Below are 17973 nucleotides of genomic sequence, written 5' to 3'. Positions count from 1 at the left end.
TACATCCTCAATTATTTGCTTGACATATTCCAATCTCTGTCTTCCTCTACAGTTTTTGCCCTCTACAGCTCCCTCTAGTACCATGGAAGTCATTCCCTCATGTCTTAGCAGATGTCCTATCATCCTGTCCCTTCTCCTTATCAGTGTTTTCCACATATTCCTTTCCTCTCCGATTCTGCGTAGGACCTCCTCATTCCTTACCTTATCAGTCCACCTAATTTTCAACATTCGTCTATAGCACCACATCTCAAATGCTTCGATTCTCTTCTGTTCCGGTTTTCCCACAGTCCATGTTTCACTACCATACAATGCTGTACTCCAGACGTACATCCTCAGAAATTTCTTCCTCAAATTAAGGCCGGTATTTGATATTAGTAGACATCTCTTGGCCAGAAATGCCTTTTTTGCCATAGTGAGTCTGCTTTTGATGTTCTCCTTGCTCCGTCCATCATTGTTTATTTTACTGCCTAGGTAGCAGAATTCCTTAACTTCATTAACTTCGTGACCATCAATCCTGATGTTAAGTTTCTCGCTGTTCTCATTTCTACTACTTCTCATTACCTTCGTCTTTCTCCGATTTACTCTCAAACCATACTGTGTACTCATTAGACTGTTCATTTCGTTCAGCAGATCATTCAATTCTTCTTCACTTTCATCCAGGATAGCAATGTTATCAGCGAATCGTATCATTGATATCCTTTCACCTTGTGTTTTAATTCCACTCCTGAACCTTTCTTTTATTTCCATCATTGCTTCCTCGATGTACAGATTGAAGAGTAGGAGCGAAAGGCTACAGCCTTGTCTTACACCCTTCTTAATACGAGAACTTCGTTCTTGATCGTCCACTCTTATTATTCCCTCTTGGTTGTTGTACATATTGTGTATGACCCGTCTCTCCCTATAGCTTACCCCTACTTTTTTTTCAGAATCTCGAATAGCTTGCACCATTTTATATTGTCGAACGCTTTTTCCAGGTCGACAAATCCTATGAAAGTGTCTTGATTTTTCTTTAGCCTTGCTTCCATTATTAGCCGTTACGTCAGAATTGCCTCTCTTGTCCCTTTACTTTTCCTAAAGCCAAACTGATCGTCACCTAGCGCATTCTCAATTTTCTTTTCCATTCTTCTGTATATTATTCTTGTAAGCAGCTTCGATGCATGAGCTGTTAAGCTGATTGTGCGATAATTCTCGCATTTGTCAGCTCTTGCCGTCTTCGGAATTGTGTGGATGATGCTTTTCCGAAAGTCAGATGGTATATCGCCAGACTCATATATTCTACACACCAACGTGAATAGTCGTTTTGTTGCCACTTCCCCAAATGATTTTAGAAATTATGATGGAATGTTATCCATCCCTTCTGCCTCATTTGACCGTAAGTCCTCCAAAGCTCTTTTAAATTCCGATTCTAATACTGGATCCCCTATCTCTTCTAAATCGACTCCTGTTTCTTCTTCTATCACATCAGACAAATCTTCACCCTCATAGAGGCTTTCAATGTATTCTTTCCACCTATCTGCTCTCTCCTCTGCATTTAACAGTGGAATTCCCGTTGCACTCTTAATGTTACCACCGTTGCTTTTAATGTCACCAAAGGTTGTTCTGACTTTCCTGTATGCTGAGTCTGTCCTTCCGACGATCATATCTTTTTCGATGTCTTCACATTTTTCCTGCAGCCATTTCGTCTTAGCTTCCCTGCACTTCCTATTTATTTCATTCCTCAGCGACTTGTATTTCTGTATTCCTGATTTTCCCGGAACGTGTTTGTACTTCCTCCTTTCATCAATCAACTGAAGTATTTCTTCTGTTACCCATGGTTTCTTCGCAGCTACCTTCTTTGTACCTATGTTTTCCTTCCCAACTTCTGTGATGGCCCTTTTTAGAGATGTCCATTCCTCTTCAACTGTACTGCCTACTGCGCTATTCCTTATTGCAGTATCTATAGCGTTAGAGAACTTCAAACGTATCTCGTCATTCCTTAGTACTTCCGTATCCCACTTCTTTGCGTATTGATTCTTCCTGACTAATGTCTTGAACTTCAGCCTACTCTTCATCACTACTATATTGTGATCTGAGTCTATATCTGCTCCTGGGTACGCCTTACATTCCAGTATCTGATTTCGGAATCTCTGTGTGACCATGATGTAATCTAATCGAAATCTTCCCGTATCTCCCGGCCTTTTCCAAGTATACCTCCTCCTCTTGTGATTCTTGAACAGGGTATTCGCTATTACTAGCTGAAACTTGTTACAGAACTCAATTAGTCTTTCTCTTCTTTCATTCCTTGTCCCAAGCCCATATTGTCCTGTAACCTTTTCTTCTACTCCTTCCCCTACAACTGCATTCCAGTCACCCATGACTATTAGATTTTCGTCCCCCTTTACATACTGCATTACCCTTTCAATATTCTCATACACTTTCTCTATCTGTTCGTCTTCAGCTTGCGACGTCGGCATGTATACCTGAACTATCGTTGTCGGTGTTGGTCTGCTGTCGATTCTGAATAGAACAACCCGGTCACTGAACTGTTCACAGTAACACACCCTCTGCCCTACCTTCCTATTGATAACGAATCCTACACGTGTTATGCCATTTTCTGCTGCTGTTGATATTACCCGATACTCATCTGACCATAAATCCTTGTCTTCCTTCCACTTCACTTCACTGACCCCTACTATGTCTAGATTGAGCCTTTGCATTTCCCTTTTCAGATTTTCTAGTTTCCCTACCACGTTCAAGATTCTGACATTCCACGTCCCGACTCGTAGAACGTTATCCTTTCGTTGACTATTCAATCTTTTTCTCATGGTAACCTCCCCCTTGGCAGTCCCCTCCCGGAGATCCGAATGGGGGACTATTCCGGAAAATTTTGCCAATGGAGAGATCATCATGACACTTCTTCAATTACAGGCCACATGTCCTGTGGATACACGTTACGTTTCTTTAATGCAGTGGTTTCCATTGCCTTCTGCATCCTCATGTCGTTGATCATTGCTGATTCTTCCGCCTTTAGGGGCAATTTCCCACCCGTAGGACAAGAGAGTGCCCTGAACCTCTATCCGCTCCTCCGCCCTCTTTGACAAGGCTGTTGGCAGAATGAGGTTGACTTCTTATGCCGGAAGTCTTCGGCCGCCAATGCTGATTATTTATCAAAATTTAGGCAGTGACAGGGATCGAACCCGGGACCGAAGACGTTTTGATTATGAATCAAAGACGCTACCCCTAGACCACGGGTACGGCCCGGCCCGGGTACGCTACTCCTAGAACTTAGAACTACTTAAACCTAACTAACCTAAGGATAGCACACAACACCCAGTCATCACGAGGCAGAGAAAATCCCTGACCCTGCCGCCGGCCGAAATGGCCGACCGGTTCTAGGCGCTACAGTCTGGAACCGCGCGACCGCTACGGTCGCAGGTTCGGATCCTGCCTCGGGCATGGATGTGTGTGATGTCCTTAGGTTAGTTTGGTTTAAGTAGTTCTAAGTTCTAATGGACTGATAACCTCAGAAGTTAAGTCCCATAGTGCTCAGAGCCATTTGACCAGAAGCGTTCAAATGAGTGCTCATTCTGCTGAATGCACAACTCGGTGCGTTGTTTGGGCTCATCTGACGTTGTGGGTTGGTATGTTTATTTGCGCATTCCGACCTGCCTGCTATAGAGCAATGCGAGGGTATTTTCTGTAACAGTGTAGTCGGACATAATTTAGAACAAAGAACGAGGAAGCTTGTTGCTCTGCGACTGCAGTAAGTTGACACGGGGTCGGCTGGTCGTTTAGAAGGCTCAATGAGTTCTGCTTTCAGGAAAATGGGCACTCGTTTGATCACCTCACTGTAATGAACATTCCGCCGCCAGAAGGTCCAACTCAACACTACCAGTAGTGTACCGCGCAGTACAGCCACCTCCTAAAATTTTAAATGTTTCTAGCTCATTAACCAAAATTGACAGAAATTTAATTTAAATGATAGAAAAAAATATCGATCTATTGCTGTACCTATCTGGAAAACAACTAAATAAATTAGGATGTTAACAAGTGGCGCTCTGCAGATTGAACATCGTGACATTACTTTGAACGAACAGACCGACCTATAAAAAGAAAAATCATCGAAAATTGCACCAATATTGTCATAAAGCTTTAGTGCTTACCTACAATCATTTGTTTAGAAATTCTGTTAACACAGATAGTACAATTTAGAAATGAAGTTATATAATGTACAAAATAAACAACCCAGTCAATATCTCTGGATACTGAGCACATCGCCATTGGCGTTGACATAATATCAAAAACTAATATGTTGATTAGAACTCTAATGTAATTAGATGACTGTTATGCCAAACTTCTCTGGGATGTGCTAAGAAACCTACATACAAGGTAAGTTAAATCGTACGAAACAGTGAGAGTCACATTAAGTAATAGCAAATACTATACACTAGAGATGTATTTTGAAAGATATTTCATCTTCTGTATTAAACTGAATATTTTCGATCTAAAACTGCCGCCGTACGTTGCTGTTCTGTCATTGGTCCATCCCGTTCTTAGCACTGCCGCCCGTGCTATACTTGGACTCCAGAGTCCCGTTCTTAGAACCGGCCAATCCGTCAGACGCTCGAGCCTCTCGTCTTACGGCTAGAGATTTAGAGACGCATAGTGAAATTAATTTATGGAAATAGAGTAAATCCTGTGCAACTGTGATAAGGAACCTTCTTCGCCGTGGTGCTAATCACTTCACGTCGGTAGAGGTTAGATTCCTACATGTTGACTGGAATTACTGCCAGTTTTTTTGCTGTCTGACAGAACTGTGAAAAAGTCGACGGTATGCGGTACGTGTCTTGTTTCAATTCGCTCACCGTACCCATTTTACTATTTGCCAACAATTTTGCATTTAGTACTGCTCGGTTCTCTTTCGTGTTTGCTTTTTCGGCACTGTTAGTTGTACGTTGAAGGTGATACTCAATAGTTCTGTGAATAGGTTTCCTGAGGAAGAGTTGGCCGATATACTCCTCGAATTACGGGTGTCCTCAATGCAATGGAAGAGCGCGAGAACGGCAATATGCTGGACTGCAGTGTTCCACAGTGACGCCACAGTACTGTGTTTCGTCTGAAGTTCATTTCATTACTCTGTTTCTGTGTTGTGGTACGGTTTGTTTATTGTATATTACTGGCTTTTACTGTTCTGAAGGAGTTGTCACAGAAACAAGGGTGACTGCAGTAACAAAGCAAATAAATCATAATTACAGTATTACTCTAACGAACCGTCAGACCTGAGACCAAAATACTCGGAACGTATCTCTGAACAATCTCTGAAAGTTTGTCGGTGGAGTTATGGTTCACCCTAGATATACACTGCTGCTCAACAGAGATTAGATTTAGTTTGCAACTGACTAGTGTCTAGAGCATGCCCACTTATTGAGCCACATGCGGACCGCGACCGCGTGTTGGACATCCCTGTTGCTTGTGACGCATCGAGATGAGAAATGTTGAAGTTAGAGAGCCTAGTAAAAGGAATTTTCGTAAGCTGGAACAGTGGTGTGCGGCTATTTCGCGCCGTGTTACTGTGCAGGTATCGGCGGTGTCGGCGGCGGCGGCGGCGGCGCGGGACCTCTCCGTGGGTAATGGACGGCGGCGCGGTGCGCACGCGCAGAGCGCCACCCGCCGCTGGCGCCGCCCATCCGTGACGACACACGCGGGCGCGGAGACGCCGCCGCCGCCGCCGCCGCCGCCCAGGGCGGCACGCTCGTCCCGGCTCGCCGCTCGCAGGTCGTTGATCCTGCGGCAGATCTGCGCGCGGTGCCGTTGTCCAGCCGGCTGGAAGCTGCTGGCCGCACCGACACGCAGTTCCTCCGTGACGCACACGAATTACTGGCGCGCCTCCGCGTCGGTGCGGGCCCAGCACGTGGCGGCGGACGGTGTAGCCTTTCTGGCTCCCGGAGCCACAATGCATCGGGTGATCAAAAAGTCAGTATAAATTTGAAAACTGAATAAATCACGGAATAATGTAGATAGAGAGGTACAAATTGACACACATGCTTGGAATGACATGGGGTTTTATCAGAAAAAAATATACAAAAGTTCAAAAAATGTCCGCCAGTTGGCGCTTCATCTGATCAGAAAAGCAATAATTAGCATAACAAAGTAAGACAAAGCAAAGATGATGTTCTTTACAGAAAATGCTCAATATGTCCACCATCATTCCTCAGCAACAGCTGTAGTCGAGCAATAATGTTGTGAACAGCACTGTAAAGCATGTCCAGAGTTACGGTGAGGCATTGGCGTCGGATGTTGTCTTTCAGCATCCCTAGAGATGTCGTTCGATCACGATACACTTGCGACTACAGTTAACCCCAAAGCCAATAATCGCACGGAATGAGGTCTGGGGACATGGCAGGCCAAGCATGAAGAAAGTGGTGGCTGAGCACACGATCATCACCAAACGACGCGCAAGAGATCTTTCACGCGTCTAGCAATATTTTTTTGTTGTTGTTCTAATAAAACCCCATGTCATTACAAGCATGTGTGTCAATTTTTACCTCTCTATCTACATTATTCCGTGGTTTATTAAGTTTTCAAATTTATACTGACTTTTTGATCACCCAGTACAATCCCATACTTCAGTTCGTAGTTGAGAAACAACAATGTTCCTGACGTACGACGTAAAAAACAGGAGTGAGGTGATCACAACTTCAAATGTGTGTTCTCTAAATTTTCTCAATACTGCTCCTCGAAAAGAACGTCGCTTTCCCTCCAGGGAGAGCCATTTCAGATCACGGAGCGTCACCGTAATGCGTGGGTGTTGCTCTAATTTACGGATAACAAATTTAGCAGCCGGCCTCTGAATTGCTTCGATGTCTTCGTTTGATCGTACCCGATACGGATACACTCGAACAGTACTAGCGTCCTATATGCGGTGTGCTTTACATATGAACTATACTTTTCCAAAATTCTCACAGTTAACCGAGGTCGACCATTCGCCTTCCTTATTACATTCCTTACATGTATTACATTTCTTGTCGCCTTGTAACGTTACGCCCAGAGATTCAAACGACTGACTGTGTCAAGCAGGAGAGTACTAATGCTGTACCCGAACATTACAGGTTGATTTTTCCAACTCGTCTGCATTAATTTACATTCTTCTACAACTTGAGCTGGCTGCCATTCATCACACCAACAGGAAGTTCCTTGTGAAACTGCGCAAACGTACTAGTCGTATAATTCGATTAAGTGCCACGAAGAAATGGGGCAACTACTTTTGTCCCACCACGCCAGATCTCGCGTTTTTATCGGTACAATTCGGATTTCGCTCAAAATAATGGGAGATACACTCTCAATTGTAAGCTATCCTCCAGTCAGTTCAGATTTAAAAAATGGTTCAAATGGCTTTGAGCACTATGCAACTTAACTTCTGAGGTCATCAGTCGCCTAGAACTTAGAACTAATTAAACCTACTAACCTAAGGACATCACACACATCCATACCCGAGGCAGGATTCGAACCTGTGACCGTAGCGTCGCTCGGTTCCAGACTGTGGCGCCTAGAAGTGCACGGCCATTCCGGCCGGCAGTTCAGATTTCATTTTAATAGCCACTTTTAATTGTAGCAGAATAACGAAACGCAGGAAGGGACCACCGAGGTGACAGAGGGTGCTCTCTGCAGTTATAAATGAGTCCGACAGCGTAGTCGTGAAAACGGTGGCCACACGACACTGATATGAGATGGGCGCGTACACGATAATTTTTAGAAATTGCCACTCTGTGAACAATACAGACAGAGACAGAATTGAGGATGTGTAATCTGATTTGTGACTGCAGTTGTATAACGCATATAATATTCCAGAATTATCAATGTAAACATCTGAACTATGTTGTAGGCGTACAATTGTCACAACTTTTGTGAGCAGTTTAAGTTTTATCTGGTGAAAGTCTTATGTCATTGACATACCGGTAAACTTAGGCGAATCACTAGCAACTACCATTCCTTTAGCCTCACATCCAGAACATCGGACGTGCGACCTGAGTGCTACGCGTGTAGAGGGACAAGATCATCTGAAGACGCCAGGTGGATAGACATCTTAAGAACTTCGTCGGTCTGCTCTGATGTGCCACGTAGACCCCTCGCGCGTGCTCCTATTCCAATACAGAAACAGTCGGCGGGCAGTCTGTGGCAACTCAGAAAGAAGAATTCCGCAGAATGCACTGACTGACGCCACACCCAGCTGCGGTCGTTTTTTTGTACTGCGGTAAGGGACATGCGCACAGCTCAATTAGCAGAAACTAATCTCCAGCGTCACGTGACTGCCGTGACAGCGGTCATCATCGTTACTTCCGAGGGTCAATGGCAAGGCATTACAGGAACACCTTCGTACGTCTATAGGCGACTGAGCCACTAGTAACCTCGCACAGGACAATCGTGAAGGAGACCCTCATACAGGTTAAAGGAATGGAGATGGACAAGTGGCTCTTGTCACCGTCGACAATTTCTTGAAATATATATATCACACAGCTCTGCGCGAAGGCCGCGCGGTATTAGCCGAGCGGTCTAGGTTGGTTGGTTGTTTTGGGGAAGGAGACCAGACAGCGTGGTCATCGGTCTCATCGGATTAGGGAAGGATGGGGAAGGAAGTCGGCCGTGCCCTTTCAGAGGAACCATCCCGGCATTTGCCTGGAGTGATTTAGGGAAATCACGAAAAACCTAAATCAAGATGGCCGGACGCGGGATTGAACCGTCGTCCTCCCGAATGCGAGTCCAGTGTCTAACCACTGCAGCGGTCTAGGCGCTACAGTCATGGACTGTGTGGCTGGTCCCGGCGGAGGTTCGAGTCCTCCCTCGGGCATGGGAGTGTGTGTTTGTCCTTAGGATAATTTAGGTTAAGTAGTGTGTAAGCTTAAGTCCCATAAGATTTGACAAACATTTGAACATTTTTTTTGTGCGAAGAAGTACCTGTAACGGCCTCCCTAATCAGGACGCAGCACAACCATGCTCACCTCACGGATGAGTAACTGTGCTCGCATCCAGTACGCTTGCGCTACGTTCTCATCATGGAGGCCATTTGCAATTTTCTTCTCCTCAGTGCTGTGGGGATCGTGGCATGCTGTAAGCTATGAAAACAAATTTTTGAATGATGTCGCTTGATGGAACTTAAGAGAAAGAAATTAGCTGATAGATAATGAAGTAAAGCGGTTTTTTCGTAAAGTGTTTTTTTTCTGTATTTTTATTTTCCACATAAAGAAGCAGCCTGAAAGTTAGTTAGGAAAGTTAGTTCTTTCGAGATAAGTATAAAAAGTCATGGGGCAGAGGTAAATTTTTTAATAAATAAAGAGAATAAGCGCTTGAAATGTGTCACTCTTGCCAAAAAATTAGGGCTAGGCTTGTTGTGAACGTAAGAAGGAAAGAGTCACAGAGATAGGGCTTGTCGTGAACGTAAGAAAGAAGGAGTGACAGAGATGGTTCAAAACGGTTCAAATGGCTCTGAGCACTATGGGACTTAACTTTTGAGGTCATCAGTCCCCTAGAACTTAGAGCTACTTAAACCTAACTAACCTAAGGGCATCACACACATCTACGCCCGAGGCAGGATTCGAACCTGCGACCGTAGCGGTAGCGCGGTTCCAGACTGTAGCGTCTAGAACCACTCGGCCACTCCGACCGGCGAGTGACAGAGATAAGATGAAACTCCTCCCGTTCAGGCAACCTGTGCTTCGTGTCCGTTCCACAGAGCGTAGGCAGCATGTGCTACCTAATTACTGCACGTTCCTGCCATTCCTCTAACGTTGCGGCAGGACAACTGAAGGGAGTGTTTCGCAGGGCTGTCCAAGGAGACGCAGGCGGAGGACGCGGCGACGAGGAAGTGTCGCCCGTTTCGCGGAAGCCGCGGCGCTCTGCGAGGGCGCGACCCGCCGCGTTGGGCAACCGCGCCACATCAAAGCGACGCCCCTTCGCGGAAGCGCACTGCACGCTGCTCTGCAAACAGAGCCGCCGCCTTCTGATGCGCAGGCCTCGCCAGACCGTCGCGGGCTAATTAGCTGGCCCGGCGACTGTGTGTCTTTCCGTAGCTTTCGCAGTCAGCTAATGCAAACATGCCAACGGCGAAGTCTCTCCAGGCGCTGTTTCCCCACAACGTAAAGCGTTATTCGTAAGTGCATCCGGCGTTTCTGTAGACAACTGTATAGAAACTATAAGATCTACAGAAAATAGATGTATACCAGTGGATAGAGCTTCCTTTCTGGAATCCACATCACAGGTTTGGACACCGTTTGTGACGTGGCAAACGTAATCAGTGGTGCATGCATATGGGAGGTGCATGGGGGGAACTCCCCCCCACGCCCCCCCCCCTCTTCCGAGGCAGCCCGCATTGCCACCAGCGCCGCCCACGCCAGTCATCCCGCACGCTATTCGTTCGTTTCTTTCGTCAGTCGACTCGGCTGAATCGAGTCATCGAGTAGTTGTACATTCCTATGTAGTATGGGTGTCCCCGTCATCGTATTTTATGTGTTTATGTTCAAAATGTGTGTGAAATCTTATGGGACTTAACTGCTGAGGTCATCAGTCCCTAAGCTTACACACTACGTAACCTAAATTATCCTAAGGACAAACACATACACCCATGCCCGAGGGAGGTTGGTTCAAATGGCTCTGAGCACTATGGGACTTAAAAAAATGGCTCTGAGCACTATGGTACTCAACTGCTGTGGTCATAAGTCCCCTAGAACTTAGAACTATTTAAACCTAACTAACCTAAGGACATCACACACATCCATGCCCGAGGCAGGATTCGAACCTGCGACCGTAGCAGTGCCACGGTTCCGGACTGCAGCGCCTAGAACCGCAAGACCACCGCGGCCGGCCCCGAGGGAGGACTCGAACCTCCTCCAGGATATGTTTATGTCTGGCACATAGATAGCTGACACATCCCTATGAGAAAAGTGGCGGCGATTCTAGTGATCTCGAGACACTATTCTGTCTGGCTTTTGTTTTCCAGAAAAGTCGCGAATATTCCACTGTTTTCTTCTACAGAGGACCTTCGATACGTAGCATTATAAATATGGACTATTGGCCGAGTAGGAAGCTAGTTTACATTCAGAAGCAGAAATATTAAGACTGAAGAATGAATAAATAAAAAGTCCTAGTTGTAGCAAGTTCAAGTGAGTGTGAAATCTTACGGGACTTAACTGCTAAGGTCATCAGTACGTAAGCGTAGACAGTACTTAACCTAAATTATCCTAAAGACAAACACACACACACACACCCATGCCCGAGGGAGGATTCGAACCTCCACCGGGACCAGCCGCACGGTCCATGACTGCAGCGCCCCAGACCCCTCGGCTAATCCTGCGCGGCAGTGATCAGTTGATTGTGAAGTATTAATAATAGTAATTCATAGCAATTTCCCAGTAAAAATATTGTTAAGGGACTCGTAACAATATTTTCACTAATAACGTAATAACTATTGGTGCGTTTATCTCCGATAATAGCGACTTGCGAGAAGATTCCCTAAAAGCGCATTGTTACTATTAGGCTCTCTATCGATTGCACTCGAAAGCAACGGAATCGACAATAAAAGTACCACACACAAGGGTAGCTCAGTTGGTAGAGCACTTGTCCGCGAAAGGCAAAGGTCCCGAGTTCGAGTCTCGGTCCGGCACACAGTTTTAATCCGCCAGGAAGTTTCATATCGGCGCACACTCCGCTGCAGAGTGAAAATCTCATTCTGACCACACACATAAATTGCCGGATGATGTCATAATTGGAAACTCGCCCTTATATTATATGTCGTAAGATACATATTGGCTTGTCGCTTTCACCGTAGGTATTTGTTCACACTCCACAAAAGCCTGGAAGCGAACATTCTGGCAGCGGTAAAAGTAAAGGTAGCTCAAGACGTCTTTAGCGCCCCATACTTGAGGTTTTTTGTATCCGCCACTGACGTAAATACGTGTGTGCAATTCATTCGAATTAGAGTCCTGCATGACCGAGGAAGCGAGCACAAAATACGAGGTGGGGCGAGCACACCCTAACTGGATAGGCTACCCGCACTAGTTCTTGTGACCGAACCGAATACGTGGCACATAACTTCAAACACATTTACACGTGTGAGACTGCAGCCAGTACGGGCTTCTTATTTGTGGTGTGTGTCTCTCTGTAATCATGCAGCGCGAGGATGCCAGTGTAGTAAGACGTAAGATTGAAACCAATGTTTACACATTAAAGAAACGGGAAGGTCTAAGAAAGCCAAGTATGGAGTACATTTCTGTTTGTTGTAGATGAAAACATTGCGTCTACTGGGTACGTATCGTGCATAAACTGCTCCACTTTATTGTTTTTCCAGTCGGGAACCACTCATTTAAAGAAACACAGTTGCAAGAAACCTCACAAAGATCGTTTCTTTGGCCGTCCTTCCGTTATCTTAATATGCTTGAAATAAGTGAAAAGGAGGATATTCTTAACAATGTGCGACAAATGTGTGCTACGTACGCAGGTACAACATTCAATCATTAACATAATCGTTTTTGCATAGTTAGTGGAATGTGTATTATAGAGAAACGGGAATGTTGTGACTCGTATAATATTTCATTAACGTAAAACATCTCGTTTTTATGGGAACGGGGGTCGGGTTGTTTGGGGGTAGAGACCAAACAGCGAGGTCATCGGTCTCTTACGGGAATGTTTCGATGATTTCCACATCAATTCTGTATTACTTGTCTCTTTTGTTTATTATCATAGATCCTTCAAGTACTGTGTCATCACCACCCAGAAAGAGAGCTCGTTTCAAGGAATGGAGGAACAACAGATCATCCGCAGCAGATGAAGTAGATCTGTACATTTTAATGCACCCCGGAGATGATGATGACATCTTAAAGTGGTGGAGCAGACATGAAACAGATCTGCCAGGTTTGGCTGCAGTTGCAAGACGTATTTTATGTATCCCAGCAACAAGCGCACCTAGTGAAAGGTGCTTTAGTAAAGCCGGCATGTTACTAACAAATTGCCGCAGCCAATTAAATCCGGAACGCGTTAGTGATTTCCTGCTGATCAACAGTAACTATAATTTTGTTTATGTTGCAAACAATTGAACGTATGACAAGTTACGTCTGTAAATGTTTAATGTTCTTTGTATGCTTTCTTTATGAAGATGGTTGTCTCCTAGATTACAGGGAAAGCACTTATTTAATGTTTCCTATAAATGAAAGGAAAAATATCTTTTTTGTTTGGAAATGAGACTCGTCTTCTATCCGCGATTGTATTGAAATATCATTTTACTTTCCAGGTGCTCTATGAATTTAGCTGTGTCACGTACCCGTTCTTGGAAATGTTACTTTTGTATTAAAAGAGAGAGAGAGACAGAGAAAGAGAGGCGTTGGATTTGTACAGTAAAGTACAGTGCAGCGAGCCGGGGCGGAGCGAAGTGAGACGTCAGCGGTGACCGGTCATGCTCGGTTATCCGCGTGTCCGGAATCCGGACAACAGGCATGGGGCGAGTACGTGACCGAGTCGAGTCGTGTGGAGCCGGACACGAGCGGCTCGGTCCCCCCGTCAACAGGCGAGCCGTAACCGGTCAAACACAGAGCGCTGCAGCACTCTAATTCGAATCACTGCTGTAGCTACCACCAGGGAAGGTACAGCTACATGTGCCCTCTTTGGAAATGTGTTTATTGCGTATCTAAAGGCGCGGACTAATTCGATGCGACAACACGAAGTGAATGATTTTCCTACATATTCTGACACGCCTGCTCCTGCTCACTATCGTCTTCTGACACCCCCAGAGGTACTTAGGAATAATCCTCCACGCAGACACGATCCGCATGTCAGCAGAAGCAAAGGACGGACTTAGTGCCTAGGTGGTAGCGGGCCGGGGCTGCGGCCTTACCTGTGGTGAAGAGGACGATGGCCTTGAGGCAGGAGTATTCGGCGGAGTCGACGTGCAGCGCCTTGAGCTTCTCGACCTGCTCCTGGAAGATTCGTATGTGGTCCATGAAGGCGACGACGCGGTCGGCCGCCATGGGGGATGCGTGCAGGCCGGCGGCGGCCAGCAGCGGCGCCACGTGCAGCGGCATCGAGCACTGCGACGCGTTCAGGACGAACAGCTCGCTCCACACGAGCCGCAGCAGCGCCACCTGGTCCGTCACCTGCCGGACCACCACACGTGTCTACAGGCACCGGCCGTCAACTGTCTAGCGGGCGGCAGCATCGAGCACATCTACAGGCACCGGCCGTCAACTGTCTAGCGGGTGGCAGCATCGAGCACATCTACAGGCATCGGCCGTCAACTGTCCAGCGGGCGGCAGCATCGAGCAGATCTACAGGCACCGGCCATCAACTGTCTAGCGGGCGGCAGCATCGAGCAGATCTACAGGCACCGGCCGTCAACTGTCTAGCGGGCGGCAGCATCGAGCAGATCTACAGGCACCGGCCGTCAACTGTCTAGCGGGCGGCAGCATCGAGCACATCTACAGGCACCGGCCGTCAACTGTCCAGCGGGCGGCAGCATCGAGCACATCTACAGGCACCGGCCGTCAACTGTCTAGCGGGCGGTAGCATCGAGCAGATCTACAGGCACCGGCCGTCAACTGTCTAGCGGGCGGCAGCATCGAGCAGATCTACAGGCACCGGCCGTCAACTGTCCAGCGGGCGGCAGCATCGAGCACATCTACAGGCATCGGCCGTCAACTGTCCAGCGGGCGGCAGCATCGAGCAGATCTACAGGCACCGGCCGTCAGCGGTCTAGCGGGCGGCAGCATCGAGCACATCTACAGGCACCGGCCGTCAACTGTCCAGCGGGCGGCAGCATCGAGCACATCTACAGGCACTGGCCGTCAATTGTCCAGCGACTCGCTCCACACTGGTCGCAGTAGCACCACTTGGACTGTCATCTACTGGCAGTGTCAATACGGCTACTATATTCATCATAAGAATAAACATGATCAAACAAACACAGACGCGATGAACCAGTAGCACACGTACAGTGGAGTTGTTAAGCTCATGAAAGTAGATCCTACTTACACTACGGCATACCAATTGAAACTTAGAGGGAGAGGTTATGTACACAGCAGCAGGTAGTGATCAAAAGTATCCGGACACTCCAAAAACATACGTTTTTCATATCACGTGCATTGCGCTGCCACCCACTGCCACGCACTCCATATCAGCGACCTCAGTAGCTATCAGATACCGTGAGAGAGCAGAATGGGACGCTACGCGGAACTCATGGAGTTCGAATGTGGTCAGATGATTGGATGTCACTTGTGTCATACGCGTGCACGCGAGATTCCCATACTCCTAAATATCCCTAAGTTCACTGTCTCGGATGTGATAGCGTAGTGGAAACGTGAAGGGACACGTACAGCACAAAAGCGTACAGGCCGACCTTGTCTGTTGACTGACAGAGACCGCCTACAGCTGAAGAGGGTCGTAATGTGTAATAGGCAGACATCTATCCAGACCGTCACACAGGAATTTCAATCTGCATCAGGAACCACTGCAAGTACTATGAAAGTTACGCGGGAAGTGAGAAAACTATGATTTCGTATTCGAGCGGCTGCTCGTAAGCCACACATCATGCCGGTAAATGCTACATGACGTCCCTCTTGGTCTAAGGGGCGTAAACATTGGACGATTGAACAGTGGAAAAACATTGTGTGGGAGTGACTAATCACGGTACACAATGTGGCCATCCGATGGCAGGATGTTGCTATGACGAATGCCCGGTGAACGTCATCTGCCAGCGCGTGTAGTCCAACAGTAAAATTCGGAGGTGGTGGTGTTGTGGTGTGGTCGTGTTTTTCATGAACGGGGCTTGCACCCCTTGTTGTTTTGCGTGGCACTATCACAGCACAAGTCTACATTGATGTTTTAAGCACCTTCTTGCTTCCCACTGTTGAAAAGCAATCCGGTTATCGCGATAGCGTATTTCAACACGATCGAGCACCTGATCATAATGCACGGCCTGTGGCGGTGTAGTTACATGACAATAACGTCCCTGTAATGGAGGGGCTGCATAGAGTCCTGACCTGAATCCTAAGAACAGCTCTGGGATGTTTTGGAATGCCGACTTCGTGCCAGGCCTCACCGACCGACACCGATAACTCTCCTCAGTGTGAAATCAGGGTGAAGATTTCTTTTATCTTCTGCTTCGGATCCTGTATTTTAGCCATTCTTTAGTTTTTTTTGTTTTTTTTGTCTCATCAAAGGTATCTGGACACCTATTAGTGAAGGCGTGCCCACTTCGATCAACGAGGTATGTGAATGCCTGTGGAGGAATGTTAGCTCATTCTTCCTCAAGAGCCGAAACTAAAGAAAGCAATATTGATGGACGCTGGGGTCTGGAGCGGAGTTGACATTGCAACTCCTCCCAAGTGGGTGCCCTTGATCTCAGATCACGACTGTGGGCAGGTCAGTCCATTTCAGGAATGTTATCCTTTACAAAACACTGCTTCACAGTCGTTGCTTTATGATGGGGTGCATTATCATGCTTATAAAAACAATCGTAGTCTCCGAACTTTTCCGTTACTGAACGCATCAAACAATCCTGCAAAATATGTTCACATCCTCACGCATTTAGTTTTTATAAGGGCGATAAGGGGCCACAAACTGACCCCGAAAAAGACGCCCATACTCTACCAGCATGTCCTTAATACTTCTCCAGATGCACTACACATGATGGCAAGAGCTCCTGACATCCGCCGAACTAAAGTCCTCCCGCAGTGCACTGCGTGACCCATCCTCCACAACACTCGTTTCCAACCATTACTGTCCAGAGGCATCATTCTTTACACCACCTCCCAAGTCTCGCTTATACGGCTGACTACAGAAATGTGTAGCTTATGTGGAACTGCACTACAATTGTACCCCATTCTCTATGTGGGCTGCTGGTAGCCCTTTGAAACTAAGGAGTGATTCCTTCCGCTGACTTCATGAATTTTTATTATTTTTTTTTTTTACAGCAGACCTCCGCAATGCTCCACGGTCTCTGATGATGCACTTCACACTCACATCATCAACAGTCGACTTGGACAGCTTTAAAGGGGCCGAAATGTCTCTGGTGTTACTAAGATGCCATTCGGTAACTAGTCCACGTCCGAAGCCACTGAGTGACCCACTGTGCTGTTACTGCTTTCCTACTCGTAACACACCGAGCGAGGTGGTGGAGCGGTTAGCACACTGCACTCGCATTCGGAAGGACGACGGTTCAAACCGCCCATCCGGATTTAGGTATTTCGTGATTTCCCTAAATAGCTCCAGGCAAGTGCCGGTATGGTTCCTGTGAAAAGGCACAGCCGATTTCCCTTCCACATCCTAGACAGTTGTGCTCCGTCTCTTATGACATCGATGTCGACGGGACGTTAAAACCAATCTTCCTTCCGGGCTCGTAACACGATACTCAGCGCCTCCTTTTCCATTGGCGGATGCGCCTGTCGTGATAGCCAGCAGCCAATCCCGCATTACCGGCCACAGCAGCATGTCGCCACCTGCTGCGGAAGGCAGGCCTCTGCCGCTCCACTGGCGCAGGTGTCCCGTGCTGGCCCAACACGCGGGGACAGCGCAGCGGCTGGCGCAATTAGAGCGTCGCCTGTGCCGGGATTAACGCGGCCACTCAGCAGCAGCGCCTGCCCGCCGTGTTAATTCAGTGGCCGGCGCTCTCGTTAGCTCTGCTATCGGGAAAACACGCTCATTAATTCACATTCGCTGCCGGCCCGTCCCGCGGGCTAATATTTAACGTGGCCGCGGCCGCTATCATAACAGGATCGGCCGGCCGCCTTGTAACCTGTTTATTCTGCCCGATATGTTATTAGGCCGGGACACTAATGGCCGATCGCTCGCCTGTCGCCGCTCCTTGGCGCGGCCCGGCCGTGTAAACGGTCATCGGCGATACGTCACGTGGCCGATTACCGCCCTGTAGCAGCGGGGCGCCCGCGGGAGGTCCGATCGGGAAAACAAACAGGCGGAGCGCGTGCTGAAAGAGACGTCGACCGCTGTAAACAGACTCGC

The 17973-nt window shown here is 47.4% G+C and overlaps 1 protein-coding gene across 1 annotated transcript in view; it reads right to left on the bottom strand.

Annotated features, from left to right (window-relative positions):
* LOC126413244 (steroid receptor seven-up, isoforms B/C) overlaps positions 1-17973 on the bottom strand; it is a 556948-nt gene that overhangs the window by 273872 nt on the left and 265103 nt on the right. The window contains exon 3 of the mRNA XM_050083146.1: positions 13856-14114. Within this exon, the coding sequence (XP_049939103.1) occupies positions 13856-14114 (259 nt within the window). The remainder of the gene's footprint in view (positions 1-13855; positions 14115-17973) is intronic.

This window comes from Schistocerca serialis, chromosome 7, assembly GCF_023864345.2.
Source record: "Schistocerca serialis cubense isolate TAMUIC-IGC-003099 chromosome 7, iqSchSeri2.2, whole genome shotgun sequence".
NCBI classification, from domain to species: Eukaryota; Metazoa; Arthropoda; class Insecta; order Orthoptera; family Acrididae; genus Schistocerca; species Schistocerca serialis.
The sequence above is the reverse complement of the archived record's forward strand: the minus strand, read 5'-3'. Positions and strand labels throughout refer to the sequence as shown.